The sequence below is a fragment of the Microtus ochrogaster genome, unplaced genomic scaffold, assembly GCF_000317375.1.
Source record: "Microtus ochrogaster isolate Prairie Vole_2 unplaced genomic scaffold, MicOch1.0 UNK157, whole genome shotgun sequence".
Lineage (NCBI taxonomy): Eukaryota > Metazoa > Chordata > Mammalia > Rodentia > Cricetidae > Microtus > Microtus ochrogaster.
In genome coordinates this window covers 76,257-98,454 of record NW_004949255.1, presented here as the reverse complement: position 1 = coordinate 98,454, position 22,198 = coordinate 76,257, and the positions used below count along the sequence as shown (strand labels likewise).

Genomic DNA, 22,198 nt, shown 5'->3' with positions numbered 1-22,198 from the left:
GCACCTCAGCTAAGAAGGAGCAGGTCTTCATATCTACTTCTGTTCCCCATGCTGAGATTTTTGTCAGGCCTGGGTTTGTGCAAATTTAGTACATGCTGTCATGACTGTGTTAGTTCACATACTCACCTTTTGCTTTCTGTTGAGAAAACACTGTTTCCTAGTAATTATCCACCATCTTTGGCTCTTACAATCTTTTTGCCAAATGTCCTGCAAGAATTAAGAGCCATGGGAGGTAGAGGTATGAGATAGATGTCCCAAATAGGGCTGAGAACTCCACAGTCTCTTATTTTCTGAACCCTGGCAAGCTGTGAATCTCCTTTTAAATTGCTGCTTGCTGCAAAATAAGCTTCTCTGATGAGACTTAGGTGATTCACTAACCTATGGGTGTAATGATAAGTCAGCAAGAATCAGTGAAATACTGTCGATTTAGCAGAATAGTAGGGGTAGGCTCTTGAAAACATATAAACTGTCTAGACATCATTTGCAGAAATAGTAAGAGGCATGGGTATCAACTTGAAGAGTTCTTAAATCTTAACAGAAAGTGATTTATTACTCCTGTTATATTCACATCACTAATGCAACAGAAGCATGACTTGCTATGACGACAGACAGGTCATCAATGTGGGTTACAAGTTCTCAGATAGGAAATATTTATGATTAGCTTTTTGTGTGAAGCAGATAAAGCCCTGATTAGATGTTGAGGGAGCCAATGATGTTCTATGTGGATGCATGTTGTTGACGTGGCACTACTGTGAGTCAAGGACACTAATACCCTAGACCCGCAGAAGTGTCAGTCTTCTGCCACTGAAGCTCAGAAGGCAATGGGAAAGCCTTCCACTGGTCTAAGGGAAAAGATTAACAATGTATACAGGACCTATCAACCTGAGCATCTTCCTCCTGGATGACGGAAGCCTGAGACTGCTCCCATACAAAGACCTGCTACAAAAATTAGCTAAGTCTGCCTCCTCCTTCAGAAATATAAAATAAACACAATGAGTTTCTGTGCTGCACTTAGTACCTTTCATCAGAGTGAGCATAGCTTACCCGACATTAGCTTTTCTGTACGTGTGTCTGTCCTTTCTCTTTCACTGGTCAGCTAAATTCAGTACCTGAAGCCATGCAGATGACAGAATCCAGCAGCGTATGTAGCAGCTTCCACCACTGTGAAAGCTAGCCAGTAGGGATAGAGACTCCCAAGCAAGAACCAGCATTTTAGGACTCAAGTATGCAGTGTCTTCAACAATAAGGTCTTACCATCAAGTTTTAGGATGAGAACAGGAGAACTAACCACAACTTGTAATGTTTGGGAGTCTCACACTGGCCAACACTTCTAAAAAGGATAATGCAGTTTTTTCACTGTTCATTTTTTTATGTTAACTGTGATATCTAGTAAGAGAATGATCATCCATAAATAGAGTAACTCCATTTTAACTTTTTTAAAAATATATGCACATATATGTCTTAGAAAGCATCTACAGAAGTAGGTTTCCTAACGTCATTTTTGAAGGGTCTTCAGTGTTAGTTATGCCTCCATATTTCCCTAATTTTTACTGCCCTCTCCATCTCCCCCCCCCCATACTTATACCACACACATAAATTCCCTTACTATTTTTGAGCAATTTCAAATCAATGTGATATATCTCTCCTCCCTTTAAATGTCACCCATGGCCTCTTACTAATTCCCTAAAATTTACACATATACATTATAGATAGTAATAAATTTTTTATAGATATTTCTGTTCAAGTATATGATTTAATTTAGTACTTTTAAAATAATTTATTATTATTTTGAAATATTTCATGTCATGGATCCAAGGGGTCTGTCCTTTTCATATAATATTACAAAAGTTGCTAATGCCTTAGGCAGACAAACAGACAGCAGCATGGCAAGAACTCTAGACAAATATCATGACTGTAAGGCAAAGTGGAGGTCCGTTCTCATATATTTTAGAGGAAGCTTTATGTTCTATACTAATGACTGATGGACACTTCATAGTGCATGCTTGCTGTCAGGCTATCTCTGATACTTGGTTGTAAGGAAGGAAGCGAGTCTTCAGCCTGAGACCTATATGCAAAATCTGTTATGAGGGTGGAAAGAGCAAAAATTTAGAAAAACAAGTTAATGAAAAAACCTTGCAAAATGGTGTGGTCCTTTCTAAATATACTCTCTATACTACATACCTTTTTCACCTCCTATCACTTTGTCCCCTTTGTTCTCCACAAAATTCTGTTAATATTTATTTATTTTTATTTATGTGTATGAGTTTTTTGCTGCATGTATATATGGGCATTGCATGTATGCCTACTTCTTATGGAGGCCTGAAGTAGGAACAGGATTGTTCTCCTTCCCTGGCTGCCAGACTACTTGGGTTGCCTGTGGTCTTAGGACCCAGGAGACAGAAACAAGGATATAGGTGGCTGTGAGCACATAGGAGAAAAGAAAAGCTTGCAAGTCTGTGACCAGGACAGCTTGTTTATTGGGGTAACAGGCTAGTTTATATAGAGCTTGAAGACAAAGAAACAGTAGAAATACAGCTAATTTGCATAATGTGACCTTTTATCTCTAGAAGTAGATCCAGGTTTTTCAATCCAAGTTGGGAATGAGTACCTGACCCATATTGTAAACCTCTGAGAGATTTCCAAGGTGCTGGTGTGTTTCATGGACTCATTTGATTCTGTAGTTCCACAAAGAATCCTGTACAACTTGATCTCTCCTGTGGTATGAGTTGGGTATTAAAGACTCATACTAACAATACACACACACACACACACACACACACACACACACACACGTAATATGAGATGTCCTTCTGTATATGTATTGCTTTTATTGGTTGATCAACAAATCTGTTTGGGCCAACAGCTTAGCAGAGTAAAGTCAGATGCAAAAATCAGAACAGAGAGAGAGAGTAAATGGACTCAAAGAGATGCCATGCAGCTGCCAAAGGAGAAAGATGCTGGAACCTTGCTAGTCCCTCATGGTTGCGTGCCTGTATGGCCTGAAGACCAAGAATCAGTGGAGGGTGTCCAAATTGAATGAATGCACAGAGCACAAGGTTGAGGTGGAACAGCTTCTTTATTGTTCTGCTGGGGCTGGGCTTTTATACCATGGTGCCAAATGAGGAGGGGGCTGTGAAGGGATTGTAACCTGACCCCAACAGGGTTCAAGGAGCAGTCACCATGCACTCAAGAGTCCTTCCCCTACTCCAGGAGCAGAGAGTAATTTTTATATCAAACATGTTTTTCTTTGCAGTTGAGCACCTCAAAAGGGGGCAGGGATATCATAACTCAAGGCAGCTGTTCCCACAATTCCCCCTTCTTTATTTTATAATGAGGGTTCCTGTCTTAGGTCCTGCAAGGGAAGTGCCTTCCCTTACTCATCATAGGGTCCCCGATGCCCTGTCTTAGGTGGGGGTCTCCTCAAAGGTTGCCTGTCCTTGGAGACACTCATTTTTTTAGCATCTGCAGGCACACCTCATGACTTCTGGGAGAGTCATGCACCAGACTGAGTAACACCTGACAGTGGACAAACTCAGTCAGGGTAAGGATGTTTAGGACTCGTTTTAAGAGGAGCAGGCCTACTACCAACCCTACTAATCCCAAGATCCCCAAGGACAAGGCACCTCCCCATTGCTGCACCCAACCCCCAATCTGGGCCATGGTATTCCACCATCCCTCAGAAGATACAGGTTTAGCATAAGTTTCATTAATTGCAATAATTTGATGTACCAAAGAGCGGGTAAAGTTTACAAAGGAATCATTCCAAGGCCCCCTAAGGTAAGCATTAAGGCATTGCACCTCACAGGACATATTTTTCACTTCCATAAGGGTCACTCAGGCAGAATGATAAAAATGAGAACATCCATCTTCCAAAGGTGGTTAGGACAGAGGCCTGAGTATTAACACCCTCGTTGGGGGCATTATGAAATGGAGCACAAGCTGGACATTGGGAAGTTATTTGAGTAGCCATGGCTAGAGAACAGCCAGAGTGAAACTTTAGAGAAGAGGCATTTAAATGATACTTTTCATGAAGATGACAGGCTTGTTGTTCCTCAGAAAGGAGCAATGCCATTGGGTGGGTGAGGATATCAGCAAGCTTATTTCACTCTGTCAAGGGCCCTGGCAGATCAGGGTGGACCCGAATATAGCCAACAAAAGCAGGAAAAACTCTTTGGCATATAAGACTTTGCAGCTGAACCAAAAGGTGAAAAACCTGAGAGGTAGGTAAATATGTATGACGAGGTTTCCAATGGCCCAACAATCCTTGCCACATATATACTATCAGTATACAAATTAAAGGGTTGATTCTTGAAGAGGGAAAAGGCCATAATGCAGGCCATGAATCCTGCACCTTGGGCAGAAATTGCACCTAGGGGCTGCTTTTCTTTAATTGAATCAGAGACCACCACCACATAGCCCTTGGAAGAACAGCCGGTGAACACCGAGCACACTCCCTTGAGGGGAGAGGTTATTAATTCTTGGAAAGATAACAGGATGATTCTTTACAATGAAAATTAAATGGGAATCAGGATAATGGTTATCAAAAATGGCTCCAGTGGTGGCAATGAACAAGGTCCATCCATCTTGAACCCTCTGTAGCCTTGTTATTTCTTCCTTTTGATAAGGGATCAGAAATTTATTTAGAATCTTGCCAAAAACTTGTAAACTAAAATCATATGCCTTCCATAGGAGCTACAGCACCATTTCATAATATGGGGTCACCACCTTCTTGGGGGAAGCGGGTAAATGTAGCCAATAAATGGGTCCCCCTTGCCAAAAAATGCCGGTCGGTGAAATTTGTGAAGAAAAGACCATGAAATAAAAAGGGCAGGCAAAATCGAGGCGGCGAAGATGTGCTTGCTCAAGAGCATTAAGCAAGGCATATAGGGCTTCTTTTGCTGCTGGAGTCATGATCCTGGGGGAGGCAGGGGAAGGGTCCCCAGGCAGTATGTCATAAAGGGGCTTAAGACCTCCTGTAGGAAGGGAAAAGGAGGAATGGATCCACTGAACATCTTTCAATAATCTCTGCCAGTCATGGAAGGTCTGTAAATGGAAGCAATCCAGCTGCAGGCTCTGAGAATGAAGCCCAACGGATTGGATTTGAAAGCCCAGATAGGAATAGGGGGGCTGCATGTGCACCTTCTCTGGGGCCAAAATAAACCCATGTCCCTCCAGAAGGGTCTGTAACTCTGTAAACATTGATAAACTTTCTTCTTTTGTTGGTGTTGCCAGAAGTATATCATCCATATAATGGACAATATGGAATGAGGGAAACTTACTCTGAAGTGGATCCAAACAAGCTGCCACATACATTTAACAAATTGAAGAACTGGTGGCCATGCCCTGAGGGAGAACGACCCACTGATGGTGCAGGACAGGCTCTTGAAAATTAATGGAGGGAAGGCTAAAAGCAAAGCGAGGGCTATCCTGAATATGCAGGGGTATAGAGAAAAAACAATCCTTAAGGTCTATAATGACCAAGTGCCATTTTTGAGGAATTGCGACTGGGCAGGGCAGGCCCTGTTGAAGGGGTCCCATAGGTTGCATGGTGGCATTAATGGCACACAGATCCTGTAACAGTCGCCACTTGCCAGAGGACTTTTTTATAACAAAGATGAGAGTATTCCATGGAGAGGTAGAGGAGATGAGATGCCCAGCCTACAATTGTTCTTCAACTAACTCATAGGCTGCCTGAAGCTTCTCTCTAGACAAAGGCCACTGTTCTACCCACACTGGAGTGTTATCAAGCCATTTAATTGGTATGGGCACTGGTGGCGCAACAGTGACCCTCATCAAAAATGCCCCAAGCCTCTTCTATCCTTGGGGGCATAGGTATCAGTCGGGAGGTTCACTATCAGGCACATTAAACCTTGTTCTGACTTTCCTGTGCCTTTGCCCTGAGTCCATCCCATCTTTTGCATTATTCTCGTGGCTTTCTGGGATGATGAGGGGCCCTGCATTGTGAATGACCCCATGTTTTCCAAAATGTCCAGACCCCACAAATTAACTGGGAGTCCCAGGAGGACATATGGTTGGAAATAGCCTGTCTATCCCTCTGGATCCTGCCATTTTAGAATTTTTGCACTTTTTGGGGGTATCGCCTGGCCAATCCCCCGAATGGTGGCAGTCCCCACCTTCTTAGGCCATGCTTTAGGCCAATGTTTTTTGGCCAGAATGGAGATGTCCACCCCCGTATCCAGAATTCCTATAAAGGGTCTATCGTCTACCTTTAAGGTGAGTTGTTGGCGTTTATTCAGGGTGGCTACCCAAAATGCAGATGCCCCAGTTTCCCCTAAGCATTGCCTTTCCCAATTCTCTTTTAACACCAAGGTGTCATAGGAGACCACTGGTATGAGGATTAATTGGGTGATTCATTCCCCAGCTGGCACTACTGTCACTCCTTTCTCCACAGAGGCTATAATCCTAATTTTCCCTTCCGAGTCAGGATTCACCAGTCCAGGATGTATACAGATGCCCCTAAGGAGTGCATTAGCGTGCCCCAACAATAGGCCCATAGTACCTGGAGGTGGGGGTCCCCTCACCCCCATAGACAGGGCCTATATTCCCATTTTGGGTGTCAAAACTGTTCGGGTGGCAGGACTGAGGACCAGTTTGGCACTTCCTGGGGTTCCCCGGACAAGGTCTGAGATGTGAAGGGGTTGCTCTGGGGGACAAAACGAATCCTGCTGCTCCCTGGAAGGGAGGTCATGGCCCCATATGCACTGGATTTGAGGCCCTGGGGCTGGGCCCTCTTCCAGTTTCCCTGATTGGTAGGAGGAGGAAGAGGCTGTCCTTCCACATCTGTCTTAGAGCGACAATCATTGGCCCAATGGTATCCTCGCTTGCACTGGGAGCACAGTCCCGGGCAACAAAGGTTGCTAGTTGGATTTTGGGGGCACTCTTTGAGAAAATGTCCAATTTGGCCACAACCAAAGCAAGTCCTTGGTCCCTTGGTGGTGCCATTATTGCCCCCGCCCTTTTTGGGGCCCTAGTACAGTGGCCAAGACCTGCCCCTGAATAAAATTCCCATCCATGTTTCGACATATCTGGATATAGTCATTAAGACTCTTCTTCCAGTAAGGAAGAATACAATACCTATTGGCATCCTCATAGGCTATCTGCTTTACTATAGGCATGGGGTTTCCTATTCCTCAAAAAAGTCACTCTTCTACTTGTGTGAGTCAATCTACAAAATCTGAAAATGGTTTGGAGGGTCCCTGAAGGATTTTAGACAGGTGATCTCCTCCGTCAGTTAGAGGGAGGGCCATCCAAGCCCCAATGACCACAGTTGCCACCTGGGCATACACTGCCAGATCATACTGAAGTTGTTGCTGGATGGTCCCAAAAGCACCTGTTCCCGCCAGCATTTCTCTGGAGTTGCCCATGCTGCACATTCTGAGAGGCAGTCTGGGTACATCTATCCTCAAACTCTCCTCTCCATATAAGGAAGTCTCCCCTACAAAGTGCTGTGCCACAGAGCTGCTACCAATCACTTAGGGTAAGACTGAGGGCCAGAAAGGACTCCAGCAGAAAGGGGCTTGCATGCTGTATTGGCTGGCAGCTTCCTTTAATTGTTTTAAATCCTTAAAGGCCAGAGGTTCATGAAGACAAATAACCTGCCCTGGATTGTTAGGGTCGGGAATTTTCATAACAGGGGCAACCACTGAGCAGCACTTAATACCTCTCCAGGGAGCCTCCTCCAAGCCCAACCAAGTGGGAGGGGCCAGAGGGGTCCTGAATGGGTCAGAAAGAGGGTAGGGAGGAGGCTTGTTCTGCTCCCCAGAGGTCCCTTTTGTTTTTTCTTTTAAACAAGCCCTGCATAATTCCCACTGCAGGGCTGCGATTTCTCCCTCCAGAGTTTCCTCTTCTGAGTCTGTTGATTCCCCCAAGCCCTCTTCAAAATCAAACAAAGAAGGGTAGAGGCATGTTTGCTCTGAAGAATTTTGCTTGGGATGAGCCCCTAAGCTCTGAGGGGAAACTCAGTCCCAGGATTTATTTCCCTCCCCTGTCTCTGGAAGTTTTCCCTTCATAGTCTCATAAGTTTTTCTCTACTCTACCTTACAGGATAGAATGGTTCCATGTCCGTGTCGGAGGCAATATCAGAACAAAGCGAAGCCTTAGTTTCATTTTCTTGAATTTCAGACAAGACCTCTTTTGTTGCCTCCAAAGCCTACTTAACCCAGACTTTCTCTGTAAGCAGAGCATCCCTGATCAGTCACCAAAGGGAGAACGTGATGATTGGCAGGACCTCAGGTCCCTCCTTTCTCAATGTTTTTTGAAGATCCCCTCAGATGTGTTACCATTCAGAAATATTGAGAGCCCCACTAGTGATGAACCAGGGACTTCACATCTCAATAGTTTTGAGAAAATCTTCTAAAGTCTTAGTTTTTACAGCTGTTTCCTGCTCTTTCAATAATCTCTTTAATTGAAACTTTATCTCCGATTTACCGGGGGTATTTCCCATATTTCTTTTTATCTTCTTTACGTCGCTGCCAGGTAAAGAGACGACCCTGTCCACTCACCTCTCTTTCCAATATCTAGGCAGCGACCTCCAAATGCTATGCCTGCATGTCCTGAAGACCAAAAATCAGTGGAGGGTGTCCAGCTTGAATGAATGCACAGAGCACGAGGTTGAGGTGGAACAGCTTCTTTATTGTTCTGCTAGGGCTGGCTTTTATACCATGGTGCCAAATGAGTACCGGGCCATGAAGGGGCTGTAACCTGACCCTGACATAGTTCAAGGAATGGTCACCATGCACTCAAGAGTCCTTCCCCTTCTCCAGGAGCAGATGCTATTTTTTATGTCAAACATGTTTTTCTTTGCATTTGAGCACCTCAAATGGAGACAGGAATATCATAAATCGGGGTGGATGTTCCCACACATGGTGATACATTGATTAATGGTGATGGGTTGATTTAAGATATAAGAGCTAGTTAATAAGAAGCCTAAGCTAATATGCCAAGAGGTTCTGTAATTAATATAGCTTTTGTGTGATTATTCGGTTCTAGGCAATGGGAAACTAACAAACAGTCTTCATTAACATGGTTACATGGTTTGAATGAGAAAGACAATAGGCTCATATCTATGAATGCTTAATTCCCATTTGGTGGAATTCCTTGTGAAGGATTAGGAGGTATGGCCATGTTGGGGGAAGTATGTCATTAGAGATGGGCTTTGAGGTTTCAAAAGATTCAAGACATTCCCATTCTCTCTCTTTCTCTTTCTCTCTCTTTCTCTGTTTCTAATCTCTCCCTCCATTTCCTCCATTTCCCTCCCTCCTCTTTCTCCCATCTCTCTATCTTTCTCTGTGTTTCTCTGTCTCTCTGTCTGTGTCTCACTCTGTCTCTCTGTCTCTGTCTTCCTCTATCTCTCTCTCATACACACATAGACACAAAAACTATTTTGCTTTTTCTCTGTACTGTTCTTGTGTTTCAAAATGTGAGCTCTCAGTTATTGTTCCAGTACAATGCCTATCTGACTGCTGCCAAGCCTCCTGACATGATCATAGACTCTAACCATCAAAAATAATAAGCTTCAAATTAAAAAAATTCTTTTAAAAGTTGTCTTAGTCATAATGTTTTATTTCAATAGAAAATACTCTAAGAGTGTATCCTAGAACAAAATGAAAAAGTTAGAAGTAAGCGACCGGTATAAACAAAGTAGAAATTTATTTATGATAGCAGGTCAAATCAATACTACACAACTTAAGATTTATTCAGAGATATTTTATTGGAAGCAATAAACATAGGTTTCACAGAAACAAATACATAAAAGCTAATTAACATATAGAAATCACTCTTATTTTAAGATAAAAAATTAGTTGTCACCTAATTTGTATTAAAATTTAACCATTAACTTAATGGTTCTGATGTTGAGTCATTGTAGGAGGAAACATAAAATCAGTCTACTACATTAAAGTTCTTAATGATAGCTAGATACATAAATTATATCCAGTAAACAGAAAATAATACAACAACAATTTTAAATGAGTATAAATAAGACAATTAGATGAAGGCATGAAAAACCTTGGAGACTCGTCTCCTAAGAACACTTACATATTGGATAATATGGATAAGATATCTTACAGTTGAGATACAGAATAAATAAATATCTACTTTTCCAGAGCAATGGATACAGCAAAGTTCATCCCTGATGAGCCTCAGTCCAGAAGCAGAAGGAAGCAAGATCTCCGGGAGAAGCTGTTAGAAGTGGGGTTGTCTGTTGACTACTGGCTGCCTAAGTTTGAGGAAGATGTGGGTGTGACCTGTGCCCAGGCCTTACAACACTTAGAAGAAAAAGACCTCCAGAAGCTGAAGTCCCAGATACAACACACATGGGAAGAAAAGGCTCTGGAGAAGCTGTTTGACCTCTCACAGCCAAATAGTGTTGCAGAGTTCCAGGAGACTTCAGGGGATATGATAGAGAGCAGACAGCAGCAGGCAAGACAGGCACTGCAGGAACTGAAGGTCTTGCAGTCAGAAGGGAAGCATAGACAGGAAGAGGAAGTGAGGATGAAAGAAGCTGAGTTGAGGCAAGCAATGGAGATCCCTGAAGAGTGTTGGCCAGGGCCAGGAGTGCCTTTCAATGATGTCACTGAAACAATGGAGAGACATCTCAGTCACATAAAAGTGACAATGATAAAAAGTCAAAACTTCTCAGATAGAGATCTGCTAAGATTCACGTCTGGTGGGCTGGTGCTGCAGGGAATTTATAAGACCTGCCATCAAAAGGACTTGGCAACAAGGAGAGAAGAACTACTCAGGGTTCCAAAGGAACTGTTCCTCTTTGGGTCTGAGCAAGGAAAACGGATGGAAACAAAAGAATTCACATCTTTTAAAGAAGAATCCCTGTTCACTGAAACTGTGGAGAAGTTCGGTTTCCGGTTGACACTTTTAGCCAAGGGTGGAGGCTGGGGATTTAATTTTGAAGGTGGAATGGATAAAGTCAAGCATTTAGAATCCAAAGAAGTCCACCAATCACATTCTAAGCACACTTATTTCTGCTCATCGAAGTTCAGCTACAACCCACTAGCCTCCTTCCACTTTTGCAAAGATCAGCTCCAACTCTCCATCGCTGCTCTCAAGGAACTGAAAATCATTGAGGAACAACTGGAACACACAGAAGGACCAGACAGATTCCTTGTAGTGAGGAAAAGGACTGAAAACTTCTTCAACAGATTTGGCTCTCATGCTAATCAAGGCCCCGTGCATTTTGGGGGAATATTCTACTGGAAGGCCATTTCAGAGGGTTTCAAAAGTGACCAGCTGGATTATGTGAAGCAGCAGGCAGCAGAGGCCTTGGATAGTTATGTACGAGGGAGCTACAGTGGCTTTGGAGTTAAAGTTGGGGGAGGGATGACAGCATCAGACGCACATTCATTAAGCTCCTACAAAAATTCAACTAATCGACAGCTCCAAATCAAAGTTCAATTATCTGTGGCCCAGATAGGTGGACCAAAAGAAGCAAATGGAATTGTTCAGTGGACAACTGGCCTTCTTGCCAGCAACAAAACCTGGAGTGTCATTGACAGAGAATTTCAGCTGGTGCCCATTTGGGACATCATCCTATCAAATCACAGAAGCAATTTTAAGGACCCCTTTCTGGTGGCTAAATGCCTGGCAGAAAACTATACTGCTCTGACTGGCCTTGCTGCCCACATTCAGGCTGGAGAAGATATGCTGAGTATCATAAAGGAAGCAGGACTTTTCCTGAATAATGTGAAATCCTGGGAGGTCTCAGACCCTGAAGAACAGCTTAACTATGTGATGGATTTTATGCAAACACTGGCTAACAAAAGAAAAGGTTATGATGTTTGGATTAATACATGCCTCACTAATTGTAATCTACAGAATTTTCTTATAAACACTGTCAACTTTTGCAAAAAATCTTCAATTAAAAATACTCAGTTTATTAAATCTCAATTCCGCTTTCTTTTAGAACCCCATGTACACAAAGTAAAAAACTTTCCTCAGGTGAAGTCAATCATGCAGTGGATCAACCAGATGGAGTCAGAAGAACAGCAAATCAAAATCACTGAATTCTCTGAATTCTTTAAAAATTTAAAAGAAATCAAAGTATCTCTCACAGAAGCAAACATCACATCTGAGTCCCCAAAAGTAGTGGAAGAGGCTCAAAGAAAGGCTACAGGTGATGTCACCACAGTTCTTGGAGTGTTCTTGAACTATCTCAGAGAAGCAGAGCAGTCAGACATGCAGCTGCTGCTACTCTCCATTGCAGCTGGTGCAGGCTATCAGCTGGAAAGCAATATTTTCCAACCTCTCCTGGGGTGCACTGAGTTAAATTTTCTCCTGAAAGAAATACAAACTGTCCAACAGAGGTATCAGGAGCTAAAAACTATCTGCCCTGACAGGGCACAAGCATTCCTAGTGCTCAAAGCTCTGACGGCCACAGTTGGGCTCTCAGTCATTTCCCCAGAAGAAAAAGCACAACGCTTGACGTTAACAAGGCAGCATATGGAGCACTTACTTTCTACTAAAGTTGCACATCTTCTCACAAAATTTGGAACCGATCATGATTGGGTGAATCTAGAGAATAATTTGAGATTACTCATTGATGGGAACTATGAAGATGCCATCTCTTCTTTGAAAATGGATGAGATAGAAAAGCAATTGCAAAGTCTCCACATTAAAAAGAAAGAACAACAAAATGATGATAGCAATGAAAAAGAGGTAATAGAAAAAGGACCCTTCCTAGACTTACTCCAACGTCTAGGTCTGGAACATCACTACCCAAAAAGGATGAGCAGAGCAGACTTCCATCTGATCTATAAGACTTCTGTGGATAATACACAGCCAAGATCTGAACAGGAACTTCCTTTCTATTTCCTACAAAAGCTATTGATGCTAGATTGTGGGTTCAGATATCTGATCTTCAAAAATGATAGAAATGCAGATGCCCAAGACTCTATCAGTCCCTCCAACCAGGAAAATGATGTTATTGATCCATACGAAGAGCTTTTTGATGACAGTGATGAAGTCACTAATTCTTCACCCACTGAATCCCAGCCCCACATTCACCCAATGGACATCCAGATGGCCATTTTTCACTGTGCAGATGATCTTGCCAGGCAATACATTTTGTCCAAACTTTCCATTTGTCAATTTGCACTTCCCCTTGTGGTGCCAAATCCCAACTCTTCTCAGATGGAATACTCTCTCTGGTCTCTCAGAAAAATCAGGAGAAGTTGGCAAGAGTCAAGTAAATCACCACAGGATGAGAGCTACAGTCACAGCAATCAGCAGATGTGCTGTGTCTCTACCCCCATTGTGTCCTTCATTAGAGTTGGAAATGACCTTTCTGCTTCCAAATCTCAGATCATGAACTCTCTCCTCAGTAGACATAAACATGATGTGTTTTATCACAGACACTGCAGAGGAAGCAGCAAACACTGTGTATTGATGAAAGGAGTGGTGGAGGTCTGCTGGTTCTGTCCTGGGGGTCAAGGTGAGGACAGATTTGACAAGTGTGTGGCCTTCACTAATCTTCATGGAGATGCCAAAGAACATAGGCAACAGCTCAGCTTCCTGCAGGATATCTCTTCTCTCATTGTGATACTCATGTCAGCTTCTGATGACAATAAAGAAAACCAAAAACTTGTCAGACACATGTGGGAGTCATCAAAAACTGTGATCTGTCTGATTGATGACAAAGAAAAAACCATGACTAAGAATTCAGGCAGAAGGATGAGGATTGGCATTAGAAATAGAAATGAAGCAGAATTAACAGAAGAACTCACAACAGCCATTGACCATTTACTAGAAGTCTCGGGCACTGCTCTCAGTATAGAAGACTGTTCACAAATGGCTCAAAAACAAGGATTCATGATTGATGAAGATCAAAGAGCATTGAAGGAGGCCAAAGAAAAAGCACAGACAAATAGGAAACTCCTAGAGCAATTCAAGGTATCTCAGATAAAAGAAAACTTGCTGCCCCTTCAGGGACAACTGTGGCACCATTGGTGCAAGAAGGACAAAGAACTCTATCATCTTCAAGAAAAAGGGCATCGGAGCATTGAACAACACAAGAGTGACATTCAGAAAGAAAAACAAAAAATACGACAGCAGCAGTTTGAAAAAGCCTTCCCTCTCAGTGGTTTCATGCAATCTGTCCTACAAATTCTCAAAGAAGACTCAGAAAATAACCTCAAATTCTACTTCTTATACTGGTTAAGTGTGGTTTTGGAAAATCTAACTATGGAACACTTGGATATTTTACATGGAAAACAACAATATTTGTGGTTACAGGTACAGGCAGAAAAGCAGAAAGCACAGAAGAGCAGCTCCCTGACACTCTGGCAGAAGCAGATAGAAGCCATCTCTACTGAGATTCTTAACTGCACTTTAGGAATTGAGCACCTTCTCCGAGAAGTTGGCCAGATCTATGAAGCTCTGAAAGAAACTTTCTCCTCTAGAGATACTCTTTTTCTTTGCCTCCCCCAGATTGCTGCAGAACTAATGGTAGCTGGGGTTCCCATTGAGCTGATGGATGGGGATGCTTCATATGTGCCTCTAAAGTGGGTGGCAGCTGTTTTTGACAAGATCTCAGAGAAAGTTGGAGACAAAAGGTTATTTGTTCTCTCTGTCCTTGGCCTGCAGAGCTCAGGGAAATCCACCCTACTGAATGCACTGTTTGGGTTAGAGTTCACAGTCAGTGCAGGCAGGTGCACCAAGGGGGCCTACATGCAGCTCCTGAAGGTGGAAGAGACATTCACAGAAGAACTTGGCTTTGATTTTGTGCTTGTTGTAGACACAGAAGGACTTCGGGCTCCAGAACTCAACAACAAATCTCGGCATTGGGACAATGAGTTGGCAACATTTGTCATTGGCCTTGGAAACTTGACTCTGATCAATATTTTTGGGGAGAATCCATCAGAGATGCAGGATATCCTACAAATTGTTGTCCAGGCCTTTCTGAGAATGAAACAAGTGAAAATCTCCCCCAGTTGCTTCTTTGTTCATCAGAATGTGGGAGAAGTTACAGCTAAAGACCAAACTATTGAAGGCCGAAGGAGACTGGAGCAGAGACTGGATGAGATGACAGCATTAGCTGCTGAACAGGAAGAGTGCTCAGACATAACCCGCTTCAGTGATGTAATTAGATTTGATGTCAATAGTCATGTCTACTACTTTGCTCACCTTTGGGATGGCAATCCCCCAATGGCCCCTCCCAATCCTCACTATAGCCACAATGTCCAGGAGTTGAAAACTGGGATTCTTAGGACTGCCCAGCAGGAATCCAAGGGAAGGATCATGAAGATCTCAGATGTAAAATTCCGAGTTCAGGATTTGTGGAAAGCCCTGGTCAGTGAGAACTTCATTTTCAGTTTCAGGAACACCCAAGAGGTCATAGCCATGAGTAAACTGGAAACCATATATAACCACTGGACCTGGGAGCTAAGGAGCCATGTTTTGGACATACAGAATCAGTTGAACAATCAGATTCAGAATGGGAAAATCCTGACTCTCACAATTAATGCACTGGAGGGTCCAGTCAGTACAAAATTTGAAACCATCAAGCAAAAATTTGACAAGTATTTTGAAGAAGACCCAGATAGTGAAACATTGGTTCAATGGAAAGCAAATTTTGAAAACAAGCTATTAATGCTTAAAGATGCACTTATTTCAGACACCAGAAAGAAATGCAATGAGCTCATCAGTCTTAAACAAAGTCAAGAAAGACTAGATAACCAAAAGTCACAATATGAAAATGAACTATTAGAGAGGAGCCGAAAGTTAGCTTTAGATGTGAAGGGTAAAGAATTAAGTGATGAAGAGTTGCGTGAGAAATTCAATCAAGTTTGGACAAATTGGATCTACAATGTGTCTTCTACTGTACCCCTTGTCACAGAACCTGACATTGATTCAGATGCTGAAAACATTTTTCTGCAGTGTTTCAAAAAGGACAAAAATATTGCAGAAAGACTAAAGAAAAAGAATGGAGAAATGTTTGACATCAATTATGACAAGCATGTCCAAATGAAAAAAAAATATTATTTAATTTCAAAAAGTTTAGAACCTTGCCATAAAGAGTCAATTAATAAAACTACTAAGAACATTTATTTCAAATTTAATGAAACAATTCAAAGTATTTGGAAGCAAAAACGTGATTACAGTCAGCATGATTTTCATAAAATTCTGATGATAATAGAAAATGAACTGAAATCTGTTTCCCCTGAGGAAGACTACACATTTACCAGAGACTACACCATTGACTTATCCTTGTGCTTATTCCAAAGGGCATCTAAGAGTTTCAGAGAAATGCATGAGACATTTAAAAGAGCAAATGATCCTGTGAACTATCTAGAGAGCAAGAAAGACAATTTCTTCATGAGTTTTAAGATCTCCTGCCAAGGTGCCACATCCATCACATCTTTTGTGGATTTCCTGTGGCTCAAGCTCACTCCTGCTGTCTATGCCACTATATGGGAGAAAATGAGCCTTAAAGTAGCTGGAGACATGAGAGCTGCCTGCGCTGAATTCAATGGAAACAGAGCTAACCTGGAGAAACATATTCTCATTTCTCTGGCAGAAGAAGAAAACTTTGATAAGTATTGGCAGTACATTCATCATCCCGAATCATTTTTCAGGAATTACATTAGAGACTACATTAGAAGACATTGTTCAGAAAAAGAAGGTGAAAAAATAAAGACTATTTTAAAAATAAGTTTAGGAGACATAAAGAATGTCATCCTCTCTGCCATTCATGAGTCCACAGCAGTAACTAAAGATAACAGCACTGCTTCTCGCTGGTTGGATTTGTTCTGTGATCACCTAGGAAGCAACCTGATCTTTCCAAGGAGAGACCTGATTAGCATCGAGCACCAGGAGATAAAGGATACTGAATTTCTCAAAGAAACCATGAGTGCAGCTTTAGATCCTACACTGAGGAAAGTTGAAGAGGACTGCTTGAGTAAGTCCATAAATGAAATGGTTCCTGACATTGAGAAAATTCTCTCTGAGCATCTCTGTGGCTGCTGGAAGCAGTGTCCTTTTTGTAAAGCAATTTGTACCAACACCATTCCAGAACATGATGGAGATCACAGTGTGCCATTCCACCGTCCTCAGGCTGTCAACGGATGGCATTATTATAAAACAGACTACTTTGCCACTGAGTGCTGTACTACTTGTGTAGCAAGTGACAGTTCATTTATTTTAAATGGCATCCATAGATTCCCATATAAAAAATATCGAGCAGCAGGAGGTGATTTTGCCACATGGAGCATCACCCCAGACTCAACTACCCAGCCATATTGGAAATGGTTTATCTGTCACTTCAGATCAGAGCTAGAAAAGAAATATGAAAAAAAATTTACAAACTTAGGTATTATTCCAGATTCATGGACAAAAATCACAAAGGAAGAAGTACTTGATGACTTGAAAAAACAGTAATTGCCACACACAGAACACTAGCACTGCCACACAAATTTCACATTAGCCTAGGATGCCTAATAACAATTTAGGTAGCATCTTCAAGGTTCTGTCTTTAAAATGAAATAAGTAAAAACAAATTAGGTAACATTTTAATATTTGAAGATTTTCTTATAAAAAAATTTTTCCCCTTTGATTTCTTCTGCTAAAACATGTGCTAAACATGAGAATGTATGATAAAATCAGTATCCATTCAAAAGCCTCCTTCATACTTAATTATTTCTAAAATGTATTTAAATATTTAGTGACTCAGGAAAAGTTTCCTTATTAGAAGGAGATGCTAGTATTTCTTGCTGTGACAGATTCCTTGAGAACAACTGAGTGGGAAACTCCACCAACAAATACATCTCTGTAAATGCTACAATTTCTCTTAAATTAGTTTAAATAGATGTTTTCACCCATTCTAGTTAAAAGAAAACCTTGCTAACTTTCATTGTATCAACCTTTACTAATTATTAAGGATGCCAATGTAGAGCAATTTAAATAGCCTCTGTTCTGGGAAAAAAGTCACATTTGCTCAGAACAAAGTCATGGATTCAGGAAAGATTTTCACACAAATAAGGGGAAAATAAAAGAATAACTATTTTTAATATTATATTATTACTCTTTTTCCATTATATCTTTGTATATTTCTGTTGATCATTAAAAAACAAATACAAATCAGAAATATTAGTATTGAAACCTGGAGTACATAGCTACAAACTCTATAACCTGTAACAGTGACATGCTGGCAAGTTATACAGCTGCAATAGTACCACAAATGTTGTAGGATTAACCAAACACTTCATGGTTGAGTTTAAGACCCTTTCCATGAGTGGATCTATACTTGACACTGCTTAGAAAAGGCCAAGAATCTGATATTAGATAGGCCTTAGGCCTATGGGAACACCTATTACCATTATTGTGATAATGTAACATGGTGATAAAACGATTGCTATTCACATAGATCATTTCTTTGCTCAACCTGATTCAGAGAAGCTTCTTATAGTATGTGGGAATTAACACAGAGACCTACAAGTAGACAATGTGTAGAGAGTGAGAGGTTTAAGCGCACTCAGTCCTAAATGGCACATGTTCATCAAATCCTTCTCATTGAGACTCAGAGCTATGATAAAGAGGAGGCTGAGAGATTGTAAGATCTAGAGCTGAAGCATAACTCCAAAAAAGAGTACCTGAGAAACTTAACAGGGCTGATGCTCATGTGAACTCACAGAGACTATGGCAGTACACACAAGATCTGTTCACCTTCAAGCCTGACAGGGTCCTAGTCCTGAGAGGGAAACTGGACACAGTATCCCAAGCAAAACTAAGAAGCTGTCTAACAAAGAAAACCAACCTACAAATCACAATCCCAGAGAATTCAGACAACAATGAGGACTCTAAGAGAGGCTTACATAGCTCTAATCTACATGGGAAGTAGAAAAAGACAAGATCTCCTGAGTAAATTGGGACCATGGGGACCATGGGAGAGGGTTGAATGGGAGGGGAGAGGCATGGAGGGGAGCAGAGAAAAATGTAGAGCTCAATAAAAATCAATAAAAAAAAAGAAGCTGTCTGCAACTGATACTTGCTGTCCAAGGAAAATCATTTTTTCTCCAATGGATTCCCACTGGGTGTATTATCTACATTACAGGCAGCCTCCAGCACAGTGGAGTCCTGCTGGGTGTATTGTCTACACTGCAGGCAGGCTCCATCCCAATGGAGTCTTGCTGGGTGTATTATCTACACTGCAGGTAGGCTCCAAACCCAGGAGCATTTGATGAACATCAATCAAACTCAGTGATATTGATGTGAACTTTTTGTCTCGTTTTGTTTTATGTGGGCATTTTTTGTCTTTTGGGTTTTTAGTTTTTTATATTGATTTTCACTTGTATTTTTAGAGGTATTTTCATGTGTTATTTTTGTTGTTTTGTTTATTTTATTTGATAATGTGTGTATTTTTTTGAAAAAGAGATACAAAAGTAAATGACAAGGTTTTATACATATGAAGTTGATAAGGACCTGGAAGAAACTGAAGAAGAAAAAATCATAAGCAAAATAAAGTATTTAAAAATTTTCAATTAAATAAAAGTAAAATGAGCATGAAAATTAAAACCTGGTGTTGTATATAGATATGAGAAATAATTATCCTGGAATTACACTTTGGTGATCACATAACAAAGGGTTATGATGTTTAACAGTGATTGCCAATTTGACAGACTCTAAAACCAACTAGGAGACAAGACTCCAGGGAAGCATCAGTGAAAGAGGTTTTTAAATTAGGTTAATCTACACCTATGAGACATAATAATGATAAGATTAATGGGGGTGGGAAGTCCTTCTCTAACTGGGAACACAATTTCCTGGGCTGCAGACCTAGATGCATAAAAAGGAGAAAGTTACCTGGCCACAGAGCATGTACTGCTCTTTATTTGTTGACTAGAGATATAGAAAGACCATCTGGCTCAAGTTCTTGCCTCTGTGATTTCCCTCTCTCTGAAATCAAACCACAATTGTAACTCTGCTTTTTTCTCTCTTTCTTCACCTCCTTCCTTCCTTGCTTCCTTTCTTCTAATTATTTTATGAAGCTCTTGTCTAAACAACTGAGATTGGTATCTGGTCTTAACGTTTGTTGAATTGTTTTCCATTATATTTGTGTGTGTGTGTGTGTGTGTGTGTGTGTGTGTATGCTTGTTTGCTTGTTTTTTGTTTGTTTTTATATCCTGATCATAGATTTCCCCCTTTCTCTACTCCCAGTCGCCCCTTCCCTCTCTCTATAGACCCTATCCATTCCTCATCCATTTCTATACAGAAAAGGGAAGGCTTCCATGGATATGAACCAGTCATGGTATATAAAGTTGCAGTGAGGCTAGGCACCTTCTCTTCTATTGTGGCTGGATGAAGGAACCTGATTGGAGAAAAGGATCCCCAAAGCAATTTGATTTCATGCTGTCCCACCTGTGTTAGTTCATATAATCACTTTCCCTATTGTGTTAAGAAAACATCATTTTCTTATAATTATCCACATTTTCTGGTTCTTTCACTCTTTCTGCCTTCTCTCATGCAAGGATTCCAGAGTCTCAGAAGGTGTAGGTAGGGTATAGATGTCCAAATTAAGGCTGGGAACTCCATAGTCTCTCATTCTCTGAGCTTTGACAAGTTGTGAGTCTTTTGATTAACTGTTGGCTAATGCAAAAGAAGCTCCCCTGATGAGATTTGAAACATGCACCAACTTATGAGTATAATGGTAACTCATTAGAAGTAAGTTTAGTGCTATACCCATAGTGGGTGTAGGTTTGCCTCTAAGACTTATGAATGGTTTAGCTACAGGTTCTAGAAATGATACCAGGTCTGAGAATTATGTTAAACAGGCCTTAAATCTGACAAGAAAGTGATAAATTACTCATATTACATTCTTATCATTGAAGCACCAGAAGACATATTTCTTTGGGTTTCCATGGCTGTGAAGGGACACCATAACTACAGCAACTCTTATTTAAAAAAAAAATTAACCAGGGCTGATTTACAGCTCAGAGGTTTTTATGGCAGGAAGTATGGTAGCATGTAAGCCGGAATGGTGCTAGAGAGGATGCTGAGAGTTCTACATCTGGATCAGCAGGAAGAGACAGTGACAGCAGTCCTGGATTCAGCTTCTGAAATCACAAGCCAGACACTTCCTCCAACAAGACAAGGTCCCATTTCCAATAATGCCATATGAGTCTCTGGGGGCCATTTTCATTCAAATCACTATATACCACCAACTGGTTCCAGGAGACTTGTAGTTATATCAAAATGAAAAACACATTCATAGTCCAATTTCAAAAGTCCCATCGTCTATAATAATTTTTAAAAGTCCAAAGTCTCTTCTGAGACTCTTGGCAATCTCTTAATTGTAATTTCATATAAAAGCAAAAGCAAAAAGCAAATCACATACTTCCAACACATAATGACACAGACTATATATTACTATTTTAAAATGGAAGAAAGGGAGCATAGTGAGAAAATACTAGACCAAATCAAGACCAAAAACCAACTGGAAAAACATTGAACTGAATCTCCATGTCTGATGTCAAAACACCCATTAGATCCCCAACTCCTTTCAGTTTTGTTGACTGCTACACACTTTTCTCTCTTGGGGTGTTACCACCCCTGCTATCTGCTCTCTTTTACAGGGGCATAATGGCTCTGGCTTCTCCAATGTTTTGGAGTTGCCAAGGGAATCAAGACTTCATTTCACAGCTTCACACAATAGTTTCTCTCGGCCTCCATCCAGGGATACCCTTGACACATACCTAACTGGTGTAGGCATTCCTTCTGTTTGTGTGTTGCTTTCATTGGTTAATGAATAAAGAAACTGCCTCGGCCTAGTTGACAGGGCAGAACTTAGGTAGACGGGGAAGACAGAACTGAATGCTGGGAGGAAGAAAGGTGGAGAAAGAGAGGGCCACCATGGAGCTGCCAGAGTCAGACATGTGGAATCTTTCCTGGTATGCCACTGCCATGTGATAATATACATATTAATAGAAATGGGTTAAATCAAGATATATAGAAGGAGCTGTAGGCCAGCTCCCTCATGGCTAGCTTTATACCCGAAATAACAACACATAAATTGTATTCTTTTAAACACTGCCTAGCCCATTAGTTCTATCCTCTTATTGGTTAACTCTCACATCTTGATTAACCCATTTCTATTAATCTGTGTAGCACCATGAGGTGGTGGCTTACCTGGAAGATTCTTTTTTTTAACATTTTTTTTATTTTATTGAGAAAA

At 41.2% G+C, this 22,198-nt stretch overlaps 1 protein-coding gene across 1 annotated transcript; it reads left to right on the top strand.

The window, feature by feature from the left end:
- The first annotated feature begins 10,128 nt into the window (after nucleotides 1–10,128).
- On the top strand, nucleotides 10,129–17,409 carry LOC101989269 (interferon-induced very large GTPase 1-like). The gene has a single exon (XM_005372016.1). The coding sequence runs from the start codon at nucleotides 10,129–10,131 to the stop codon at nucleotides 17,407–17,409; it is 7,281 nt and encodes a 2,426-aa protein (XP_005372073.1).
- The last annotated feature ends 4,789 nt before the right edge of the window (nucleotides 17,410–22,198 follow it).

What these genes read in the sequence shown, in the direction of transcription:
- LOC101989269 (XM_005372016.1), top strand. Translation starts at nt 10,129, where the DNA reads ATGGATACAGCAAAGTTCATCCCTGATGAGCCTCAGTCCAGAAGCAGA.